The 22,687-nt window shown below is 34.1% G+C and overlaps 1 protein-coding gene across 1 annotated transcript in view; it reads left to right on the forward strand.

Moving 5' to 3' along the window:
• Positions 1–22,687, forward strand: part of LOC134228950 (serine/threonine-protein phosphatase with EF-hands 2-like) — a 33,795-nt gene that overhangs the window by 1,195 nt on the left and 9,913 nt on the right. Inside the window, exons 2-5 of the mRNA XM_062710651.1 lie at positions 14,070–14,209; positions 14,613–14,740; positions 17,777–17,882; positions 21,860–22,014. Coding sequence (XP_062566635.1) covers positions 14,149–14,209; positions 14,613–14,740; positions 17,777–17,882; positions 21,860–22,014 — 450 coding nt within the window. The 5' untranslated portion in view covers positions 14,070–14,148. The remainder of the gene's footprint in view (positions 1–14,069; positions 14,210–14,612; positions 14,741–17,776; positions 17,883–21,859; positions 22,015–22,687) is intronic.

Consider the following 22,687-nt stretch of genomic DNA (forward strand, 5'->3'; position numbering starts at 1 on the left):
AAATTGAATGTCAATTTAATTTATATTGTCATATAAGGAAAGACATTAGCAAGTGTAAATATTGCACTTTATGTAATATATGGCGACATGATGTGTCATAAGTCAAGTTCTTGTGAATTTTTAAAAATAAATTTACAGAGAAAAATTCAAAAACCAAAAAAAAATTCTCAAAATTTGTATCTAAACTCTAAAATTGAATACATAGATACTTAGGGTTCTTTCTGAAAGATGTGATATTCTGTTATATTTACATTTGCAAATACTGTAAGTCGTTTTAATTTCACGATTTCTTAAAAAGTACTAATCGCGATGGTTTTAATTTCACGCTGCAAGAGCTTCATTTTAATTTCGTATACTCATTTAAACATTTTTTAAAACCAATGACAGCACTCACGGTGGGTTTAATTTCACGGAAATTTGACGAATCGCGAACATAGTGAAATTAAAACCATCGTGATTATTTGCCAATCTACAGTATCTTTCTTAGATGAATCTATTGAAGAGAAAATATATTCAATTCTGTATGAACTTAATTTGGGGGTCAGAGGTCATAGCGCGACTGAATCACAGAGCGAGATATTTTGTAGTGCATATTTTTGTCACGATGCAACATGTTTTGGAATATTTCTAAGTTAATAATGATGAAAAAGTTGAAATGAATAAAATTTGGATATTTTTCAGTTAAGAGATGTACAATAAATCTTCTTTCGATGTGAATAATGTTTTGAATATATAATTAGCCTAAAACCACACTTGCTTTATTAACCCGAAATTCCTTTGGAGTTATGTAAACTCTAACAGGCCATACCACCACTTTTGACTTCAAAAATATTAAAAACTCGTGAAATAGTAAAATTATTCTCAACAGCAATCATTGTTCTTTCACTATAAACAGATATTTCCTGAACTGGACTGCTAAACATAAATGTAAACATTCAAATGTTGGAGCAAGGTGAACTTTCTAGACCAAACAACTTCTAGGTCATTGCGCATCACAATATAGCAATACGGCGGCCCATTTGTGTAATAAATGCAGGTTTACTCTGAATTTATTCGTCTCAAATGTAAATATAAGTAATGAACAACAATGTTAAAAGGTTCACTGGGAAATTAACTTTAGTTGGTACGTGATCAAATCCACTGAGAAGCCCTTTGGGCTTCACAGGATTTGACCATGTTATCAACTAAGTTCATTTCCCAGAGAACTTTTCAACATTGTAATTGTTTATTTCTAAAATGTACTATCTTGTTTCACTCATCTGAACTAAGTTGTTTCTTTATTAAGTACATGTGTATGCGTATCATTATAGATTTTCATTCAAACTTTTTTGTTTTGAAACTGATTTGATGGAGAAAAAAAATAGTAAGTATGTGATGATCTGAGATATGGAGGTTAAAATCTATTTAATTAGAAAAAGCATTGGGACTTTTAACCCACATACTTTTACTTAATTGTAATATTCCAAATTCTAAGATAATTAAGTCAACTGTATTTGAAAATGTTGGTCTTTTAAGGCTGTTTTATGCATCAGTGCATGTACAGTGTGTAACATCTCAATTATTTGAAAAGTTGACTATTAAATAATTGTTACAGATAAAATGCATATTCAAAAAGTTTAATTGGAGCAGAAATTTTAATGAGCTGTAGAATCACGTCAATGAAAATATCTGAGATTTCTTTCAACATATATTTTCAATTATTCAGTTGCTAAGAACATAATGGAAATTTCGTGCATTTTTTATGATCAAACAACTAGACGTTGACTTTAAGAGATTACATGAATTGAGCCCAATGGGTTTGTTTAGTATGTCCCTGGGGTGATCAGTGGTCAATATTGGTTGTGTATTGTGTTGGTAAAGTGATCTGATGGATTATTAGGGAAAACTAATATCATAATGATTGCAAATTATTGATTTTATGCTTTTTAATAACTAACAACAGTTGCAGAATACTAACATCTTGGACTGAATTACAATCGGAACACCGTGTTCTAGAGTTTATGGGATATTAATCCTCATAACCATGAATTACTTCTAGATTCTGATCGTTGACATGCCCCTTATAAAGTTGCCAGAAGAAGTAATTTTCCGTAATTGCTAAATGTTTAACCAATTTCACTAATTGCGTCATGTTTACAAATTCTTCTTGTTGTGCGCACTAATTTTGGTTAGAGATAACATGAACAGGTAAGATTTTTACCTGTAGAAATACAGACTGCTATCATGTTAAACTTTTTCAGAAAATATAGGATGCTATCTGACATTTTGGTATAAAAGAACAACAAAAAACAGTTTATTAAACATTGAGTAAGGTAATTGTAAATATGAATCTTTTAAAAATATTTTTCAGTTCAAGTAATTCTATTAATTGTAAGGTCCCTACAGATAATATTACTTGTATGATATTTCAAATGAAAATTTTATCCTATATCGGAGTCATTTTGTGAAAAAAATGAATAGTTATTAATGCTGATAATAAAGTGCAAGAGACGGATGATTTTGCTTTACCGGTACTTATCGGTGTATTTTGTAATATATCTAAATTTACAGGTACAGCCTATTTTTGATTCACGGGAATTGAAAATGACTGCTGTAAGTGTTAATTCATAATAAGTGTGTCCACTATAAGCAAGCTTTACTGTATTATTATAACAATAACTTAATCTGAATTTTAGATCATGATCACATTAAGGTGACAGACCTGAATCATCAAGATGAAAGCAATCAATAAATGCAAAAAAAATAAAATAAAGTATTTAAATAATTGATGGCAGAATGAATTTGAAAATATTTGCTAAGAATAATGTATCTCTTTCTATCTTGATTTTGAACAATATTACAAGAAAGATGTTTGAAATTCTTTTTTGTTGGTGAATTTTTTTGTTGGTCAAGAAGTTACGTACCACACAATTTCATTATTCATTGTTTCTAGAGGCAAATAAATGCATGTGATATCACTGCTAGATCTCTGGCTCAATAGTTTTTACTTATTCCTGAATCTCATCAAACTGGAATCTTTTCTTATGTAGTAAAATGTATAGTCTAAGATAAGCATTGTCAGTGAATTTTGTCTGCTTATTCAGCTTATGGATAAAATGAAGTAAAATTGATTTCCACTTTGGTAAATTGGAGGCATGTTGTACTGTATAATAAACTGATGGGAGAAAACTTCAAATTGTCCATTTGTGCTTTACTGAAATAGAATAGAAACAGAGAAATTCACTTAAAATATTGTATCATAATATTGACACAGAGTGGACTTCATGCTTTTCAATTGATTGCTGCTGGTGGTACATAAAGTCTCAACAGTGTCTCCTCTTGCTTCCATTGGCTGCTGTTGGTGGTACATAGTGCCTTTACAGAATGTCTTCACTCATTATACCCCCCCCCCCCAAACGAAGTTTGGGGAGGTATATAGGAATCAGCTTGACCATCTGTCCGTCCGTCCGTCTAGCTGTCTGTCCGTCTGTGTGTGCAAACATGTCCGGTCCATATCTTTCTTACGGAGGAACATTAGAATCTACTACTCCACACAAAGATTGCACATGACCTAAGGGTATGTCATGACCTTGACTCAAGGTCATTTGGGGAAGTTCAAGGTCACTGGAAGAAAAAATTCATAATTCGTGTCCGGTCAATATCTTTCTTATTGATATACTTGGTAGGTTCTCATTTCACACAAAGATTGCTCATGATCTAAAGGTGTGTTATGACCTTGACCCAAGGTCATATGGGGAAGTTCAAGGTCACTGGAAGAAAAAATTCATAATTTGTGTCCGGTCCATATCTTTCTTATGGATAAACTTGGTAGGTTCCTATTTCACACAAAGATTGCTCATGATCTAATGGTGTGTCTTGACCTTGACCCAAGGTCATTTGGGGAAGTTCAAGGTCACTGGAAGAAAAATTCATAATTCGTGTCAGGTCCATATCTTTCTTACGGATAAACTTGGTAGGTTCCTATTTCACACAAAGATTGCTCATGACCTAAGGGAGTGTCATGACCTTGACCCAAGATTATTTGGGGAAGTTCAAGGTCACTGGAAGAAAAATTTCATAATTTGTGTCCAGTCCATATCTTTCTTATGGATAAATTTTTTTTTTTTTTTAAATTTGTTATTACCCCATCATGGTGATCAGTAAGTTTACAGCCAAGGTTGGGGAGCCTTGGATTTCGCAAACTAATTTGACAAAGTCCTTATATTAAACATACATCTTGTGAGTTGTGACAGGTGAAGTTTTTATAAACAAAAAAGAAAAAAACAACATTCACATTTCAGTCATACATATATGTGTATGCAAGCTTAATCAACTAAATGATACAAAGAAATTCATTGTTTCTATATTAAGTAGTTGAAACAGCAGGGTTTTTTTTTTTAGATGAAACCATTTTGCAGTGCATATTCTAATGGTACACAGTTCCACTTTCTATCAAATTTCTCAATTGGCACCCCAAGGAAATATATTGTCTCACATTTATAGAGAGTACAAAATCTCAACTGTTACCCTTCAAAACAGGCACCATTTATTTTATTATACATGAATGTCTTCTTGATTTATTTCACACAAAAATTTCTCATCGTCTTTAAGTTCAGTGTCATCACCTTGACTCCAAGGTCATTTAGGGAAAAAATTCACTGGAAGAAAAATATTGTTAATTTGTGTCTGAGTCCTATATCATCTAAAGGTTCGTTTTTCTGTACTTAAGCATGCACCGTTTGTTGTTTTCCATTTGCACTAAAAATGTTTTAGCATTTCTCTCTTCCGGTTCCATAAAATATTCATGATTTAGGACCTCTGAACGGTGAACCCAGCGGGCATAATTTCCACCATGTGGCATTCTAGTTTGTGTTACCCGTTGCCACGTGTGTTGCTACGGCTGAGGGTAATCGAACGGATTGTTAACTGCATCTAAACCAATCAGATCGTAGTATTTAACATGAAAGTATAATAAATTCTAATGGTACACAGTTCCACTTTCTATCAAATTTCTCAATATCACAGTTTTTCTTGTAAATATATTTCTCACATTTATAATAGTACAAAATCTCATTTTTAGCTCCTTCAAATGAAGGAATTTGTTTTAAACATGGATAAACTTGGTAGTTCCTATTTCACACAAAGATTGCTCATGACCTAAGGGCTGCTGTTGGTGGTACCCAAGGTCATTTACAGAGTGTATTCAAATTTCTGGAAGAAAAATTTGATTGGTGGTACATAGGGCCTTTATATTTAGTCTATTTTTTTTATTAGGCTGCACCTTTGTTTCCATTTGCACTAAAAATGTTTTAGCATTTCTCTCTTGGTTCATAGGGCCTTCATAAAATATTCATTATTTCTATTGGAAAAACCCTGCTGTTGGTGGTACATATAGTCCCATTTGGACAGTTCTAGTTTCTGTTGGCTGCTCTTGGTGGTACATAGTGCCTTTACAGATTGTCTTCACTCATTTCTATTGGCTGCTGTTGGTGGTACATGGTGACTTTACAGAGTGTATTCACTCATTTCTATTGGCTGCTGTTGGTGGTACATATAGGGCCTTTACAGAGTGTCTTCACTCATTTCTATTGGCTGCTGTTGGTGGTACGTAGTGACTTTACAGAGTGTCTTCACTCATTTCTATTGGCTGCTGTTGGTGGTACATATAGGGCCTTTACAGAGTGTATTCACTCATTTCTGTTGGCTGCTGTTGGTGGTACATAGGGCCTTTACAGAGTTTCTCCAATCATTTCTGTTGGGTTCTGTTGGTGGCACATAGTGCCTTTACAGAGTGTCTCCACTCAATTCCAATGGCTGTTGGTGGTCCATAGGGCCTTCACAAAGTGTCTCCACTCATTTCTATTGGCTGCTGTTGGTGGTACATATAGTGACTTTACAGAGTGTCTCCACTCATTTCTATTGGCTGCTGTTGGTGGTACGTAGTGACTTTACAGAGTGTCTCCACTCATTTCTATTGGCTGCTGTTGGTGGTACGTAGTGACTTTACAGAGTGTCTCCACTCATTTCTATTGGCTGCTGTTGGTGGTACATGGTGACTTTACAGAGTGTCTCCAATCATTTCTATTGGCTGCTGTTGGTGGTACATATAGGGCCTTTACAGAGTGTCTCCACTCAATTCTAACAGCTGTTGGTGGTACATTTGGCCTTCACAAAGTGTCTCCACTCATTTCTATTGGCTGCTATTGGTGGTACACAGTGCCTTTACAGAGTTTCTCCACTCATCCTATTGGCTGCTGCTGCTGTTGACACATAGGGCTTTTTGTGTCATATGGTGCCTTGCCATGCAGAAGTGTCACAATTTAAAGACTTCCTGGGTTGGTGTTTTTGAGGTTGAAGAGCTTTTGATCAGTCAGGGTTTTTGCCAGTGGCTTGGTAGGTCAATTGATAGAGCACCTGTTTAGAATTCAGGGGATTTGGTCTGTCCATCGATTTTCTCCCTTTCTATTAAAAACAAAAGGACTGATGATCTAATAATGAAACAACATTGGAAAATTAAATTAATGCAAGAAAAGGGGGTGATGATAAAATTTTCATCTCAAAATTGAAAAAGGGTCCTTCCTCAAACTATACAGCTGTATAGTGTACATTCTCAGATGAATAAGAGCTTAAAATAAGAGCTTAAAGTCACAGTATACAAATAATTTTCCACATTGTACATTTTGAAAATACAGTAATTATATACCACGATAATTATTTCTCAATCACTGACTTTTTTTGTTATTGTACATAGTAAATTATGCAACGCTATACTAGACTATTAAAATTATTTAATTGACTTGTACCAATTATATTTATAAACTCTAGGAAATTCAAATGCTTAGGAACACACAATATTTGCATAGCCATGAAGTTTTTAAGTTTGATAATTATTAAAACAATAATCTGACATATAAAAAGACAATTTGATATATAGCTTGGGCAATCATTAATTGAACAATCAGTATTTCACATTTTCATCATCGGTGTGGATAGTGTGTGTTTACAATTCCCCATTTCCAATTTATTTCAAATTTCCAATTTATTTTAATAAGCTTTCAAAAACACTGTGCTATAAAAAAAATAATAATAAATGCTCGGAATAGTCGACTATCGTTCGAATAATGCAATCGTATGTTCGACTAAGGAAAATTAATATTTTGACATCCCTAATTAAAAATAAGTAAAAATTTCAGAAACAATATTTATTGACTTTAGATAGCATACTTTTGATTTATTTTAATCACTGTTTTTATATGAGTTCCTTTTCTAACTGAAATGTTGAGTTTTATCAAGTTATTATTCACCTCTACTGGTAAAATCAGAGAGATAAATTTTGTTCTCCAGAAGTTTTTGAGGAAGTCTGATATTTGTTACACTTTTGTGGGCAATGTATGTGCAGATCACATTTGAGCTGCATGGGTTTTCTATGCTTTTGTCTCATTGCTGCCATTACCTAACTGAAAATCAATGAAAATTCTAATTTCCAGACATTGGATTGAGATTTAATAGCTTCTCTGCAGAATAACAGTGATGCAGTTCTAATTTGAATTTCAACCCTTTTTATGCCCACCATGACTATGGCGTAGACATACAGTGTTTGTAATGTCAATTGATGTGAGATTTTCAGCATAATATTTCTTTTATTTTGACATTTTATTTGACCTTGACCACACTTTTCGAAAATTTGTGCTAATCTCAGTTTCATAGGAGGAAACGACCTACGATATTTTTTTTTAAATCAAATGTTAAACCAGTAAATTAAGCTGATACAATTATGCTTATATTGATGAGAACTATGCGTGCATCAACATTTTTCACCTTGACCTTTTCTTTAGCCTGACCTCACTATAACTACCGGTATCCAAAATATATTTTTACATTTTGGTGAGTGCATGCTTTTGAACTGCATCAAAATTTTCCAATCTTACCCTCAATTCTTAAAATTTAAAAAATCTGTTTAACTCAGTTTCAAATATTTTTAGTAAACTTACGTACTTACCTATAATTTGGTGATAATTCATTAACTGTGTCCAGTATGTTTTTAGCACACCTGAGTCAAAGGCTCAAGTGAGCTTTTCTGATCAAAATTTGTCCGTTGTCTGTCGCCGTCGTTAACTTTTCACACTTTTGACTTCTTCTTAAGAACCACTGGGCCAATTTCAACCAAACTTGCCACAAAATATCCTTAGGTGAAGGAGATTCAAGTTTTTCAAATGAAGGGCCACACTCTTAGGGGAGATAATTCAGAAATAGTGAAAATATGGTGGTATGTTTAAAAAAATCTTCTTCTCAAGAACCACTGTGCCAGGAAAGAAGAAACTTGTAGGGGAGCATCCTCTGGTAGTGTAGATTCAATTTTGTTCAAATCATGACCCCGGGGTAAGGGCGGGGCCAGAATGGCCGATCAAAGTTTTAATAGAAATAAGAAAATTCTTTAAAAATCTTCTTCTCAAATACCACTGTGCCAGGAAAGATGAAACTTGTAGGGAAGCATCCTCAGATAGTGTAGATTCAAGTTTGTTCAAATCATGACCCCCCAGGGGAAGGGCGGGGCCACAATGGCCGATCTATGTTTTGCAAAGAAATATATAGGACAATTCTTTAAAAAACTTCTTTGAAGAACCACTGTGCCAGGAAAATGAAACTTATAGGGAAGCATCCTCAGGTGTAGATTCAAGTTTGTTCAAATCATGACCCCCAGGGGTAGGGCGGGGCCACAATGGCCGATCAAAGTTTTACATAGAAATATATAGGAAAATCCTTAAGAAATCTTCTTTTCAAGAATAGCAAAGGCATGAATGGTCATATTAATGTGGAAGCATTCTCAGGTAGTGTAGATTCAAGTTTGTTCAAATCATGATCCCCAGGGGTAGGGCGGGGCCACAATGGCCAACCAAAGTTTTACATAGAAATATATAGGAAAATTCTTTAAAAAACTTCTTTTCAAGAACCACTGTGCCAGGAAAGATGAAAGTTATAGGGAAGCATCCTTAGGTAGTGTAGATTCAAGTTTGTTCAAATCATGACCCCCCAGGGGTAGGGCAGGGCCACAATGGCCTATCAAATTTTTACATAGAAATATATAGGAAAATTCTTTAAAAAACTTCTTTTCAAGAATAGAAAATGCATGAATGATTATATTTATATGGAAGCATCCTCAGGTAGTGGAGATTCAGGTTTGTTCAAATCAAGACCCCTATGGGTAGGGTGGGGCCACAATAGCTGATGAAAGTTTTATTTAGAAATCTTTAAAAATCTTCTTTTCAAGAATAGCAAAGGCATGAATGGTCATATTTATATGGAAGCATCCTCAGATAGTGTAGATTCAAGTTTGTTCAAATCATGACCCCCAGGGGTAGGGCGGGGCCACAATGGCGGATCAAAGTTTTACATAGAAATATATAGGAAAATTCTTTAAAAAACTTCTTTTCAAGAACCACTGTGCCAGGAAAGATGAAACTTATAGGGAAGCATCCTCAGGTAGTGTAGATTCAAGTTTGTTCAAATCATGACCCCCAGGGGTAGGGCGGGGCCACAATGGCCAATCAAATTTTTACATAGAAATATAAAGGAAAATTCTTTAAAAATCTTCTTTTCAAGAATAGCAAATGCATGAATGATCATATTTAATATATGGAAGCATCCTCAGGTAGTGGAGATTCAAGTTTGTTCAAATCATGACCCCAGGGGTAGGTTGGGGCCACAACATGAAATCCAAGTTTTACATAGAAACATTTCGAAAAAAATCTTAAAATCTTCTTTTCAAGAATGGGAAAGCCATGATTAGTCATATTCATATGGAAGCATTCTCAGGTATAGTGCAGATTCAAGTTTGCTCAAGTGATGATCCCTGGGGTAGGGCGGGGCCACAATGTAAGTTCAAATGTAAAGTGCAATAAAGCTGCAGATAGTCAAAGAAATATGCAAGCATCCTTAGTTTATTAGTGTAGATTCAAGTTTGTTCAGATCATACCCTCTCCCCTTTACGGATTGGCTGGGACCACTTTTGGGTTTAAACTTTTATATAATAAACTGATTTCTGCTTTTTTCCTAGCCACATTGCTCAGGTGAGCGATGTAGCCCATGGGCCTCTTGTTTTCCTTGTCCTTCACATAAACTTTGACTGTGCCATTTATTGTTTATAAAACTCAATTTTTAAGGAAACTACCAGTATTTATAATAATTTCACAAACTTCATACAATTATACAAATAGTGATCCCTGGGGTTGATATTCATATGTCTTATCCTAGACTGTGGCTAGACATATTTCTAGATTGCTAGAGCTATTGCTCTAAATTTACTGAAAATTAGGGATGTCAACGAATATTCGAATATTCGAATATTCATTCGATGAGTTGATATTCGAATATAATTTTAAGATTCGAATATTCGTTTTTCAGCATAAAAAATTATAAAAAAGAGAGAAAACCTGGCAAGTTTTATCAGAAATTGAATAAAGTTTGTAAAAATCAAAAAAAAAATACTCCTCTTGGATTATCTTAAAGGTGTGGAAAGTTTATCTATTAGAGTAATATATTTATTTGTTCACTTAATTAGTAGTATGATAGTTTCCAGTACTTACAATCAGCTTGTATTGTGTAAGGACACAGTTTTACAGTAAACACACAGACCCCTTGTTTATGTAAAAATCATTAAAAATCATTATCAGGTAATTATAATTAGCAAAAGGTAATTGCTTTTGATATTTCAGCGTTAGATAATTGTTCTACTTGGTATAAATTTGTAGGAATTATCAGTGTAGACTTAAGTAAAACTATCAATGAATCTGGAATATACTAAAGAATCTTTTGAATTTTCTATAAACTATCATTACATTTGGGATGTATACTATTCAATATTTTTTTTAAATGTAATTGCAGTGTATTTACCAAACTCTACATAAGTTTTTATTCTGAAATAATGGCATAAACTCTATACTACTTGACAGGAGAGTAAAGAAATATATTTAATAAAGCAAGGTGTATTTATTTTATCGAATATTCGAATATATTCGAATACTCCCATCGAATATTCGAATATTAATTCTTGACAATTTTGACATCTCTACTGAAAATACTTGAAATTCTTGGAAGATGCATTTTGTTATTAATCACAAGTCAAGATATTAAATTGAAAATTAAGGGATAATAAATGTTGATATTCAATACCTTTCTTTAAAGGAATACTTTGATTAAAACTTAGAAATATTTTAACTGATTAAAATGTCAAAGTTTGTTGACCTGGAATTTAAAAACGTCATCCTTCATGAGGCTGAACTCCGATATTACACGGTATACATGTGTAGGAGAATGATGCTCTGTATTTTCCAGAAATAAAATAACAGTACAATGTATATGAATATATCTCAATATGCTTACTATGACATCATAAACAACTGCAGGTGCAATTAAGGACATGAAGGATATGGAAATAAAGAACAGTATTTAATATCAAAGTCCATAAAACAATGCAAAATAGGAGCTGAGCAAACACGGACTTCTAAAACATCAGAGATGGGATCAGGTGCCATGGAGGAGTGAGCATCCCCTGCTGACCAGTCACACCCAGCGTGTGCTCCTTGTCATGATCGGAAAATAACAGAAAAATTCGTCATCAATTCAGTGTATAAATAATGGACTAACAATTAGTAATTGAAAAATGTCAGTCAGCATTTGACTCAGTGATAAATTGTATCATTGTATCGACCAAAGAACTTACAAAATGACAACTTTAAATAAGACTGCTGATATTCTTGTTTCATCAACTTGTTTGTCAATAATTTACCTCGTTTTAGAAATTGGTCATATGTAGAGCATGCTCTTGCGTATCGAATCGACTGAGATATATAAACACCGTATGCAGGTGATGAAGGTATATAAGTGAAGCTGCATAAGTAAGGGAAGTTGACAATAGAAAAGTTAAAGTCATCATGTTTATCATAGAGCTTGGTTGTTAGATTACCATTAAGTGAAACATCTTTTTCAAGTAAAATATCCAAGTGTGAAACAGATGTGTCAGACTCTGTGGTATCTTTTATCTCAAGCTCACCAAGATATATCGTATCGACATAGGAATGGAAATAACCATTGTTAATTGAAAATATGTTGTTGATATATCTATATGTTGAGTTGAAGGCCACAGCAAGTGTTTTCTTTCTTTCACGCATAAGATTTTGCATAAATTCTGCTTCATATGAATACAAAAATAGGTCTGCTAATAACGGAGCTCAATTGGTACCAATGGGAATTCCAATAGATTGTTGGAAGACCTGTTCTCCAAAAACCACATAGATATTGTCATTCAGAAACTCAAGCATCTTTTTGATGCTATTTCTTGGCATGTGCAGATCTGGAAGTCAGTCCAAATCTTTTTCTTTTGGTCAGTCTACCATTGGAATGGGGGGCATGGACATTCCAGACCCCTCAGTTCTAGATCTGCAAATGCATTTTTGGTAATGTTGGTTATTTTTTAAAAGGTTCAATATCTGATGTTTAACAAGTAATACTTCTATGTTTAAATCTATTATCCAAAGACATGGTCAAATCATTACCGAAATGATTGCTGACCTTCATCACAAAAGTTAATTGATCTAATTTTAAGTTTTGATTTAACACATTTTTGCTTTAGATTTACTTTTCCAGAAATTCACTAGTGGTTTACACTTGAGACTTCTCCGAGAAAGTTGTTAATATTTTTAAGGGGGGGTTCCGACTTTATTTAGGTAAATGAAAACCTTTGCTTTTGCAGTTTAGATATCAAATAAGCAATTTTAGGACAGACTGTTCAAAAAATGCTTAAAGACAAAGTAATGTATCTGAAAGTAATCCCAAATCATTGTATATTAAGAAATATTCAATATTAATTAGATTTGCACCTACATAACTAATTTAGTAAATCTTAGATTACAGAAGGACCATCAGATTATTATATAAACTACTTGATAATAACTTCTGAGGTGTCTTTATCCACAAGAACAGAAAATCAATATTTAATTTAGAAAGTCTTAATTTCCTCTCGTTACTGGAACGTATAATAACAGAAACAAAAAAACTTCAAGCCCTGTATATTCAGCTAAAAACATGGTTATTAGTATTTGATTACACCACTGCTCTTTGAGATTGACATATTTATTATTATTATTTGTCTAAAATGATGAATTGGGAGATTATACTGACGATAATTAAAACCAATAAATGGGGGATCTTACTGATGAATATTTAGAAATCTCACATGTACATTCTACTTTGAGACTTGGAAATGACTTTCTCTACAATGGAACAATTGTAATTCTAAATGTAATTCTTTATTCAAATTTAAAGAGGTTTCTTCTAAGTATTCACCATGAAATAACACGTAAATTGCTTAAAATTCAGAAAACCCAGTATCTGTTTGACAATTTAAACCTCGGGAAAAGTCTTGTTAAATAGGCTGTCAGTTTGTAGTGGCATCAGAATTCTGGTGTTAATGCTCTAGTAAGTTTTCCTCCAAGATTCCAAAATAAATGGAAAAACCAAAACTCTCAGAATTTAGAAAGGACTTGACTAAATATACATGAAGTGCAAGAAAATTATTTCTTTACAAGCTAGCTAGGGTAAAAGATGTTAAAAGGAATTTGACTTTGATGCATTTCTATAAGACAATAATATTTTACAATTATTGAAATTTTGGAGGGTATATATTTCGTTTGCACCATTTTATTTTTAAAGTTGAAAAAAAATGTGAAAGTATTGATTTTCTTTTGTAGCAATACATTATAAAATTAAGTTAGACGTTATATCAAATTTTATGAATGTCCACAGAGACCTTTATTTATTTAAAGTTGGAACCAGTGCTAAAAGGAATTAGAAACTAATTGTATTATGATAATAAAAAGACCACTTTGAAAACATTTGTCCAATGCTGAGCAGTCCAGAGAGTAATTATCAGTATCTATAGAATGATACATTATTACATATTTCCTCTGTATTGAATTCTTTTGCTATATTCTAGTTCATTTAATGAATTATATTTAAGAAAAACCTTAACCATTATCTAAAAATCAAGGAAAATGAGTAGAAATTCATGCATCGATTTGATTGGTTGATTTCAGATTTGAAATGTTGGAGGTATTTCTGTGATGCCTTGGAGCCAGCTAGTCAGTCAGAGGAATATAATGGACTGAGCTTATAATGGGATGTACCTCATCTAATGCTGTCCGAGTGGAGGATGAAATTCCAAGGTCACAAAGTGGTGAGTCTACTGCCTCCTAGTCTTTACGTAATCTTTTGTAAGCTTTTAAAAAAAGTGATGCATACTTACTGCTTGGAAAAAAGTCCAATTCTAGTAGTGCAAGGAACTAAGTAATAATTATATGGATTTTCTGGTGTACATGCACATGCATGTATGTACCTAAAAATTTTTTAATTAGTAAGTGCATAAAAAACCTTCCCATATTGACAGCTTTAAACCAAAATCATTTAATGCACCACATCTAAATACATTTATAAAGGTGAATTTCATCATTGAAGTATCCCCCACCACCACCACCACCCCCGCAAACTGTGTGGTTTTGAAAATACTAAAAAGCGATGACATTAAACACAGACAGGCTAAATGATAAGCTTTCAACTCCTAACACTTTAATTTTTGACAGTGATTCGCTCGGTGGTGCTGATACAGAAGTGGTACCGGCGGTATCTGGCAAGAACGGAGGCCAGAAGGCGGTGCACCTGGACGATATTCCAGTCTATAGAGTATGCTGGGGAACAGAATCAATTAAAGGTAGAACAGCGTCAATGACAACCATTTATAATGGGGTGATTGAAAAATATGAGCAGAAGAACTAATAAAGACTGATATCTTACTTATCAAGTCAATGATTTGTTTTTATATCTATTTACCTTTAATCACTCATTTACCTTTAATTTTTGTTGATCTATTCTTTGATCACCTTTGAATTTGTCTTGATTGTTCTTGTATGTTATGTTTATCTTTTGTATTCTTGCATTGTTCTTATATTCATTCCACGTGCTTTGAAACGTTCTTGTTTTCATCTGAATGTTTCGTGTTCCTTTGCTTTGGAATATTTTGCTCCTCTTCATCTTCCTTCACCTGCCCTGTTCTAATCCTTGTGCATTTATCTGCATTGTTCTTTCTGCAGTGTTCTTGTTTATCTACTTTGATCTTCTTTATCTGCTGTTTTAATTTGGTCAATTGGTTTTATAGGTATGAGCATTTTCTTCTAAATTTGCTGAGTAGTTCTTGTTCATTTGCTCTAATGTTCTTGTCCTTTGCTATGTAGTCTTGTTCATGTCTTGTTCATTTGCTGCATAGTTCTTGTTTATTGATGCATCGTTCTTGTTCATTTGCTGTGTAATTCTTGTTCATTTGCTGCAAAGTTCTTGTTCATTGCTGCATAGTTCTTGTTTATTGATGCATAGGTCTTGTTCATTTGCTGCAAAGTTCTTGTTCAATTGCTGAGTAGTCTTGTCCATTTGCAGCATAGTACTTGTCCTTTTGCTGCATTGTTCTTGTTCATTTGCAGCAAAGTTCTTGTCCATTTGCTGCAAAGTTCTTGTTCATTTTCTGCATAGTTCTTGTTCATTTTCTGCGTAGTTCTTGTGTATTTGCTTGTGTAGTTCTTGTGTATTTGCTGCATAGTTCTTGTTCATTTTCTGCGTAGTTCTTGTGTATTTGCTGCATAGTTCTTGTTCATTTTCAATTTGTTCTCATGTGTATTGTTCATGTTCACTTGTCTTCATCTGTATTCTTCTTGTTCACTTGTCTCCATTTGAATTGTTCTTGTTCAGTTTAATTTATACTCATCAGTATTGTTCTTTTTCAGTTTTCTTTTATATTGGCAATGTGTTATTGTTCCATTGCCTTTATCTGTGTTGCTTTTGTTCACGAGTCTTGTTTATAGCTGAAAGTAAATGTGTTTTTGTTAACTTGCTTTATTGTTCTCTTCATTTACCTTCAGCTGCTATGTTTTTTTCATTTAACTTCAATCTTCTTGTGGATTTATCTTTAGTTTTTTTTAAACAAGAAGAAAATTACTTTTTTTCTTTGGCTTTACATTCATGCTTAGTTTTGTTTTATCATTGGTTTGCTTTGATCTACAGTGTTCTTGTGATCTATGATAGCCTTACTTTTGGCTGCTGTGAAACACAATGTCAATGCTGGTTTGCTGTTATCTATGACACCCTTCTTGGCTTTTTTAAAGATTTAGTGCCGCAGTTTCATATTTGATAGCCAAGGAAATTGACAAAGAGACCAGTTTTACCCTTTCAACATTGTCTCTTGCTTTTCTCATGTTTCTGTGTTAATGTTTCACTTCTCCATTATTTCTAAAAAAAAGTTTAGGGAACCAATCCATTAGTTTATTGATTTTCAGTAACTGCATCGTGAAGATTAAATGAAGATCATGTTTGATGTAAAGTATATGGCAGACTTTTTATTGAGGAGTAAGAATGTTTGACCTTTCTTTGTGTTTGACACTAATGGACAGGACTTAACTGATTAGCTGGATTATGTATATTGATCCTTTGGAGCTACTTGTCAGACAATTTGTATTTTTTCAATGAACTTGATTGTAACGTCACAGTTTCAGGAGATATTTTCTTTCATCTATCACAGACGCTGACTTTGATGAAAATGTTAGTTCTAAGTAACACTGACAGTCCATAGTTACATTAGTCTAATGGAAGTTGACATGAAAAAAAAAAAAGAAGGTTTTTTTGAGAAATCAAAAGGTAGGAAACATCAATGTCTTGAACTTGCTGTGTTTAAAATTGATGGGTAGATTATCAATTAAGGGGTGAATGGATTTAATTGAAATACATGTACTGCATAAGTTTTTATGTCCATGAATTTATTGCTAGTAACAAATATCGCTATAGATTTTTGACTGATCATCTTCAAACTTAGAATAAGGAACATGATATATCAGTAAAGATTTTTTAAAATGCATGTTAAATTATGAAAATTCAGTAAGTAAAAATGCATAAATTTAAATTTTGATTCCTGTAAGAGGGAAATGATAGGGGGAAAAAATGAGAGAGATGAAGAATAAAGACCAAGTTTTTTTCATAATTTATTAAAAAAAGCTTGAAATAATTTTTCAGTATCCAAATTTCTTGCTTTTTTAACCAATTACATATTTTTCAAATTAAAAAAAGTTTTTACAAAGAAGTATATGTGGTATGCTGCATATCTTTGCCTGGCCCACAAAAGTCAAGTTTTGAAAAATCCTTGAAATGTGCTGAAATCTATAAATTGTATGAGAAATATAAATTAACAGAACATATTATAGCTTCAAAGTAGTTTATTGACAATTTTTGTTTTTATGACATCACAAACTAGTCAAATTTTATATCATTTTTTAGAAAGAGGACGAAATGGACAAAATTTCAACAATTTTAGCTTTAAAATTTATAGAGCGCAAGTTTGCTCAGGAACAATATTTACATATTTCATTGATATTATCATTCTACACATCATATCAAAATATTGAGCCTGATCAGACCTGCGCTCAGTGACTTTTACTCAGAATATCCATGTAATACATACATTTTCCTGTAGAAATCATGGAAATTTTAAAGATCTTTACGTCATTTCCGTGACATCATTTCAAACATATGACGTCATTGCTTATGAAAATGTTCAGTGCTTTGAAGTCAGCATATATCCCCCTGTTCAAAAACGTAATTAAATATTTCTCTGTCAGAGGTTGATTTGGGGGTTGGGGGGGGGGGGGGCAAATATTGGTTTTTACCGAATAAAATTCTTTGAGATTTTTTTGGGCTCTGTCTATTTCAGCTTTACAACTTTTTCAACACCATGCTGGGCCAAATGGACACAGATGACATTGGGCAGCCTAAAATACTCCGAGCTCTGTCTGTGTCTCAAAGACCGGCAAAAATTGGTAGGTTTGACTAGCCACTACAGTGATTATATCATTATTACATGTATAGACTAGTGTAGATGAGGAATAATTTCTTGCAGCGCATTTTACTCTTGCTTAATTAATATCTGTACAGTGGAGCCTCATTTATCCGGACGCTTTGGTTCCAAGTCAATTTGTCCGGATATGTGAAGCATCCGGATATCTGAATCACCAGTTAAACAAGACAAAATAACATTAAGAATTTTCGTTCTGATGAAAAAATAATCGTCCGGTTATTGAAGCATCCGGATATCTGAAGGTCCACGGTAAATACTTTTTTCCATGTAGTTAACAAAAGGAAATAAAGCCCTCCTTGTTAAAAGATTTTTTTTCTGATTTCTTAACAGGAAGCTGCACCTTTTACCTAGTGCAGTTTTTTTAATGTCAGACTTTATGTCATGTGAACTTTTGTTATTGAATTGAATATTTTATAACCATATCAGTTAAAAAACATATTAAAAATTTTTCTTTAAAAATCAGGGCCTTGATTACTTACATCCTTTGAAAGTGAAGATTCGGGTTTGTTTAAGTTATGGCTCATAACATTAACAAGAGGCCCATGGGCCACATCGCTCACCTGAGCACCAAGGGTAGGACTAGTATAAAATGGCTTTTTATTGTAAAGTTTAAATCCAAAAGTAGTCCCATGACCAATCATGGATTTGCTATTTTTTAGAAAATGATTGAGAAGAAGATTTTTAAAGAATTTTCCTATATATTTCTATGTAAAAATTTGGTCGGCCATTTTGGCCCCGCCCTACCCCCGGGGGTCATGATTTGAACAAAATTGAATCTACACTACCTGAACATGCTTCCATATAAATATGATGAATAATGGCTTTGTCATTCTTGAGAAGAAGATTTTTAAAGAATTTTCCTATATATCTCTATGTAAAACCTTGGTCGGCCATTTTGGCCCCGCCCTACCCCCGGGGGTCATGATTTGAACAAACTTGAATCTACACTATCTGAGCATGCTTCCATATAAATATGATGAATTATGGCTTTGTCATTCTTTAGAAGAAGCTTTTTAAAGAATTTTCCTATATATTTCTATGTAAAACATTGGTCGGCCATTTTGGCCCCGCCCTACCCCCGGGGGTCATGATTTGAACAAACTTGAATCTACACTACCTGAGCATGCTTCCATATAAATATGATGAATTATGGCTTTGTCATTCTTGAGAAGAAGATTTTTAAAGAATTTTCCTATATATTTCTATGTAAAACATTGGTCGGCCATTTTGGCCCCGCCCTACCCCCGGGGGTCATGATTTGAACAAACTTGAATCTACACTACCTGAGCATGTTTCCATAATTTTATAAATATGATGAATTATGGCTTTGTCATTCTTGAGAAGAAGATTTTTAAAGAATTTTCCTATATATTTCTATGTAAAACTTTGGTCGGCCATTTTGGCCCCGCCCTACCCCCGGGGGTCATGATTTGAACAAACTTGAATCTACACTACCTGAGCATGTTTCCATATAAATATGATGAATTATGGCTTTGTCATTCTTGAGAAGAAGATTTTTAAAGAATTTTCCTATATATTTCTATGTAAAACATTGGTCGGCCATTTTGGCCCCGCCCTACTCCCGGGGGTCATGATTTGAACAAACTTGAATCTACACTACCTGAACATGCTCCCATATAAATATGATGAATTATGGCTTTGTCATTCTTGAGAAGAAGATTTTTAAAGAATTTTCCTATATATTTCTATGTAAAACCTTGGTCGGCCATTTTGGCCCCGCCCTACCCCCGGGGGTCATGATTTGAACAAACTTGAATCTACACTACCTGAACATGCTCCCATATAAATATGATGAATAATGGCTTTGTCATTCTTGAGAAGAAGATTTTTAAAGAATTTTCCTATATATCTCTATGTAAAACCTTGGTCGGCCATTTTGGCCCCGCCCTACCCCCGGGGGTCATGATTTGAACAAACTTGAATCTACACTATCTGAGCATGCTTCCATATAAATATGATGAATTATGGCTTTGTCATTCTTTAGAAGAAGCTTTTTAAAGAATTTTCCTATATATTTCTATGTAAAACATTGGTCGGCCATTTTGGCCCCGCCCTACCCCCGGGGGTCACGATTTGAACAAACTTAAATCTACACTACCTGAGCATGCTTCCATATAAATATGATGAATTATGGCTTTGTCATTCTTGAGAAGAAGATTTTTAAAGAATTTTCCTATATATTTCTATGTAAAACTTTGGTCGGCCATTTTGGCCCCACCCTACCCCCGGGGGTCATGATTTGAACAAACTTGAATCTACACTACCTGAGCATGATTCTATATAAATATGATGAATTATGGCTTTGTCATTCTTGAGAAGAAGATTTTTAAAGAATTTTCCTATATATTTCTATGTAAAACTTTGGTCGGCCATTTTGGCTCGCCCTACCCCCGGGGGTCATGATTTGAACAAACTTGAACCTACACTACCTGAGCATGTTTCCATATAAATATGATGAATTATGGCTTTGTCATTCTTGAGAAGAAGATTTTTTAAGAATTTTCCTATATATTTCTATGTAAAACATTGGTCGGCCATTTTGGCCCCGCCCTTACCCGGGGGGTCATGATTTGAACAAACTTGAATCTACACTACATGAACATGCTCCCATATAAATATGATGAATTATGGCTTTGTCATTCTTGAGAAGAAGATTTTTAAAGAATTTTCCTATATATTTCTATGTAAAACTTTGGTCGGCCATTTTGGCCCCGCCCTACCCCCGGGGGTCATGATTTGAACAAACTTGAATCTACACTACCTGAGGATGTTTCCCCATAAGTTTCATCTTTCCTGGCACAGTGGTTCTTGAGAAGAAGATTTTTAAAATATACCACTAAATTTTCATTAATTCCCAATTATCTACCCTTGAATAAGGGTGTGGCCCTTCATTTGAACAAACTTGAATCCCCTTCACCCAAGGATACTTTGTGGCAAGTTTGGTTGAAATTGGCCCAGCGGTTCTTGAGAAGAAGTCGAAAATGTGAAAAGTTTACAGACAGACAGACGGACAGACGGACGCCGGACAAAATGTAATCAGAAAAGCTCACTTGAGCCTTCGGCTCAGGTGAGCTAAAAAGCTTATCTGCAATAGATTGAATGTTTTAAACAATCCTTAATACTAGTAGAACAGTGGTCTATTGCTGTTAATGTAAATGACATCTAATAGAAAAGGACAGACTTCTGGGAGACAATTTCAATTTACCAGTTCTGTGTACATGCCAGATGTCTTTTTTCCAAGTCTGTAAGTGTGAATGTTTAATGGAATTTTGTACTTTGAGATACAAAGATGGTCCCCAGCTGTGAAATCAACAGTTTTGCTCATTTGCAAATGCCAGAGGCATCCCACTCAAAATTAGCTTTGTATTCAGACACAAGAAACAGGTCCTTTACCCGTCAACCTCAGAAATAATGTTTTCCTCCTGTGGCCCTTCACCCTGTTAGTTAGATAAAGTGAGAAAATATTCTTCTCCAGAACAATATGTAGACACAAATTGATGTTATTATGCAAACTTTTATTTTATACATGCATAAAAAGTCAAAATCAGGAGGATTATTCCCAACTCAAAATAAAGATAAACAGCTGGGTTACCGACGATCAAAAATCTATCCAACCATATTTATCTTAGTTTATGAACAAATTTTCAATTTTAAAATTTCTAGCTAAGGTTATGATGCGGCATCTGTTGTTCTAAAGGTAAGGAAATGTTTGTGAGGAGTGAAAAAACATGGGGGTCCAAATTTGACATGAATGTTTATCATAAGCACTTTTATTACAAGCAAGATATATTTCAGGTCAGTGTTGTAGCCCATGGGCCTACTGATCATTCTATTCTTTATTTACTTGTAATATTATTTGTTAAATGATAGAATGATGTTTCTTATAACTTTTATAACAGACTGTCTTGTGTTGTTTAGATACCAAAACCTTAGAGGAGGAGGACCATGTACTGATGAGGGAAAGTGACCCGGACTCCATCGAGGTCGAGTCCTCCTATAGAGGGGTCCATCTCACATTCCCACTCACACAGGCTCAACTACAGAGCCTCATCAACTCCTTCAAAACCAAGCAGGTACAATATGTCACACAGGCTCAACTACAGAGCCTCATCAACTCCTTCAAAACCAAGCAGGTACAATATGTCACCACAGGCTCAACTACAGAGCCTCACAACTCCTTCAAAACCAAGCAGGTACAATATGTCACACAGGCTCAACTACAGAGCCTCATCAACTCCTTCAAAACCAAGCAGGTACAATATGTCACCACAGGCTCAACTACAGAGCCTCACAACTCCTTCAAAACCAAGCAGGTACAATATGTCACACAGGCTCAACTACAGAGCCTCATCAACTCCTTCAAAACCAAGCAGGTACAATATGTCACCACAGGCTCAACTACAGAGCCTCACAACTCCTTCAAAACCAAGCAGGTACACTATGTCACACAGGCTCAACTCCAGAGCCTCATCAACTCCTTCAAAACCAAGCAGGTGTGCTATATATGTCACACAGGCTCAACTACAGAGCCTTATCAATTCCTTCAAAACCAAGCTGGTACACTATGTCACACAGGCTCAACTACAGAGCCTCATCAATTCCCTCAAAACCAGACAGGTACACTATGTCACAAGCTTTCTTACTAAATAAGACCAGGAAGATAAATGTTAGACCTGCAAATGTTATTAGTTATATAAAACAAAATATTAACTCCTTCAAAACCAAGCAGATACATCATGTCTCACA

The sequence above is a fragment of the Saccostrea cucullata genome, unplaced genomic scaffold (genome assembly GCF_032062105.1).
Source record: "Saccostrea cucullata isolate Sc308-1 unplaced genomic scaffold, CSIRO_AGI_Scuc_v1 ctg341, whole genome shotgun sequence".
Taxonomy (NCBI): domain Eukaryota; kingdom Metazoa; phylum Mollusca; class Bivalvia; order Ostreida; family Ostreidae; genus Saccostrea; species Saccostrea cuccullata.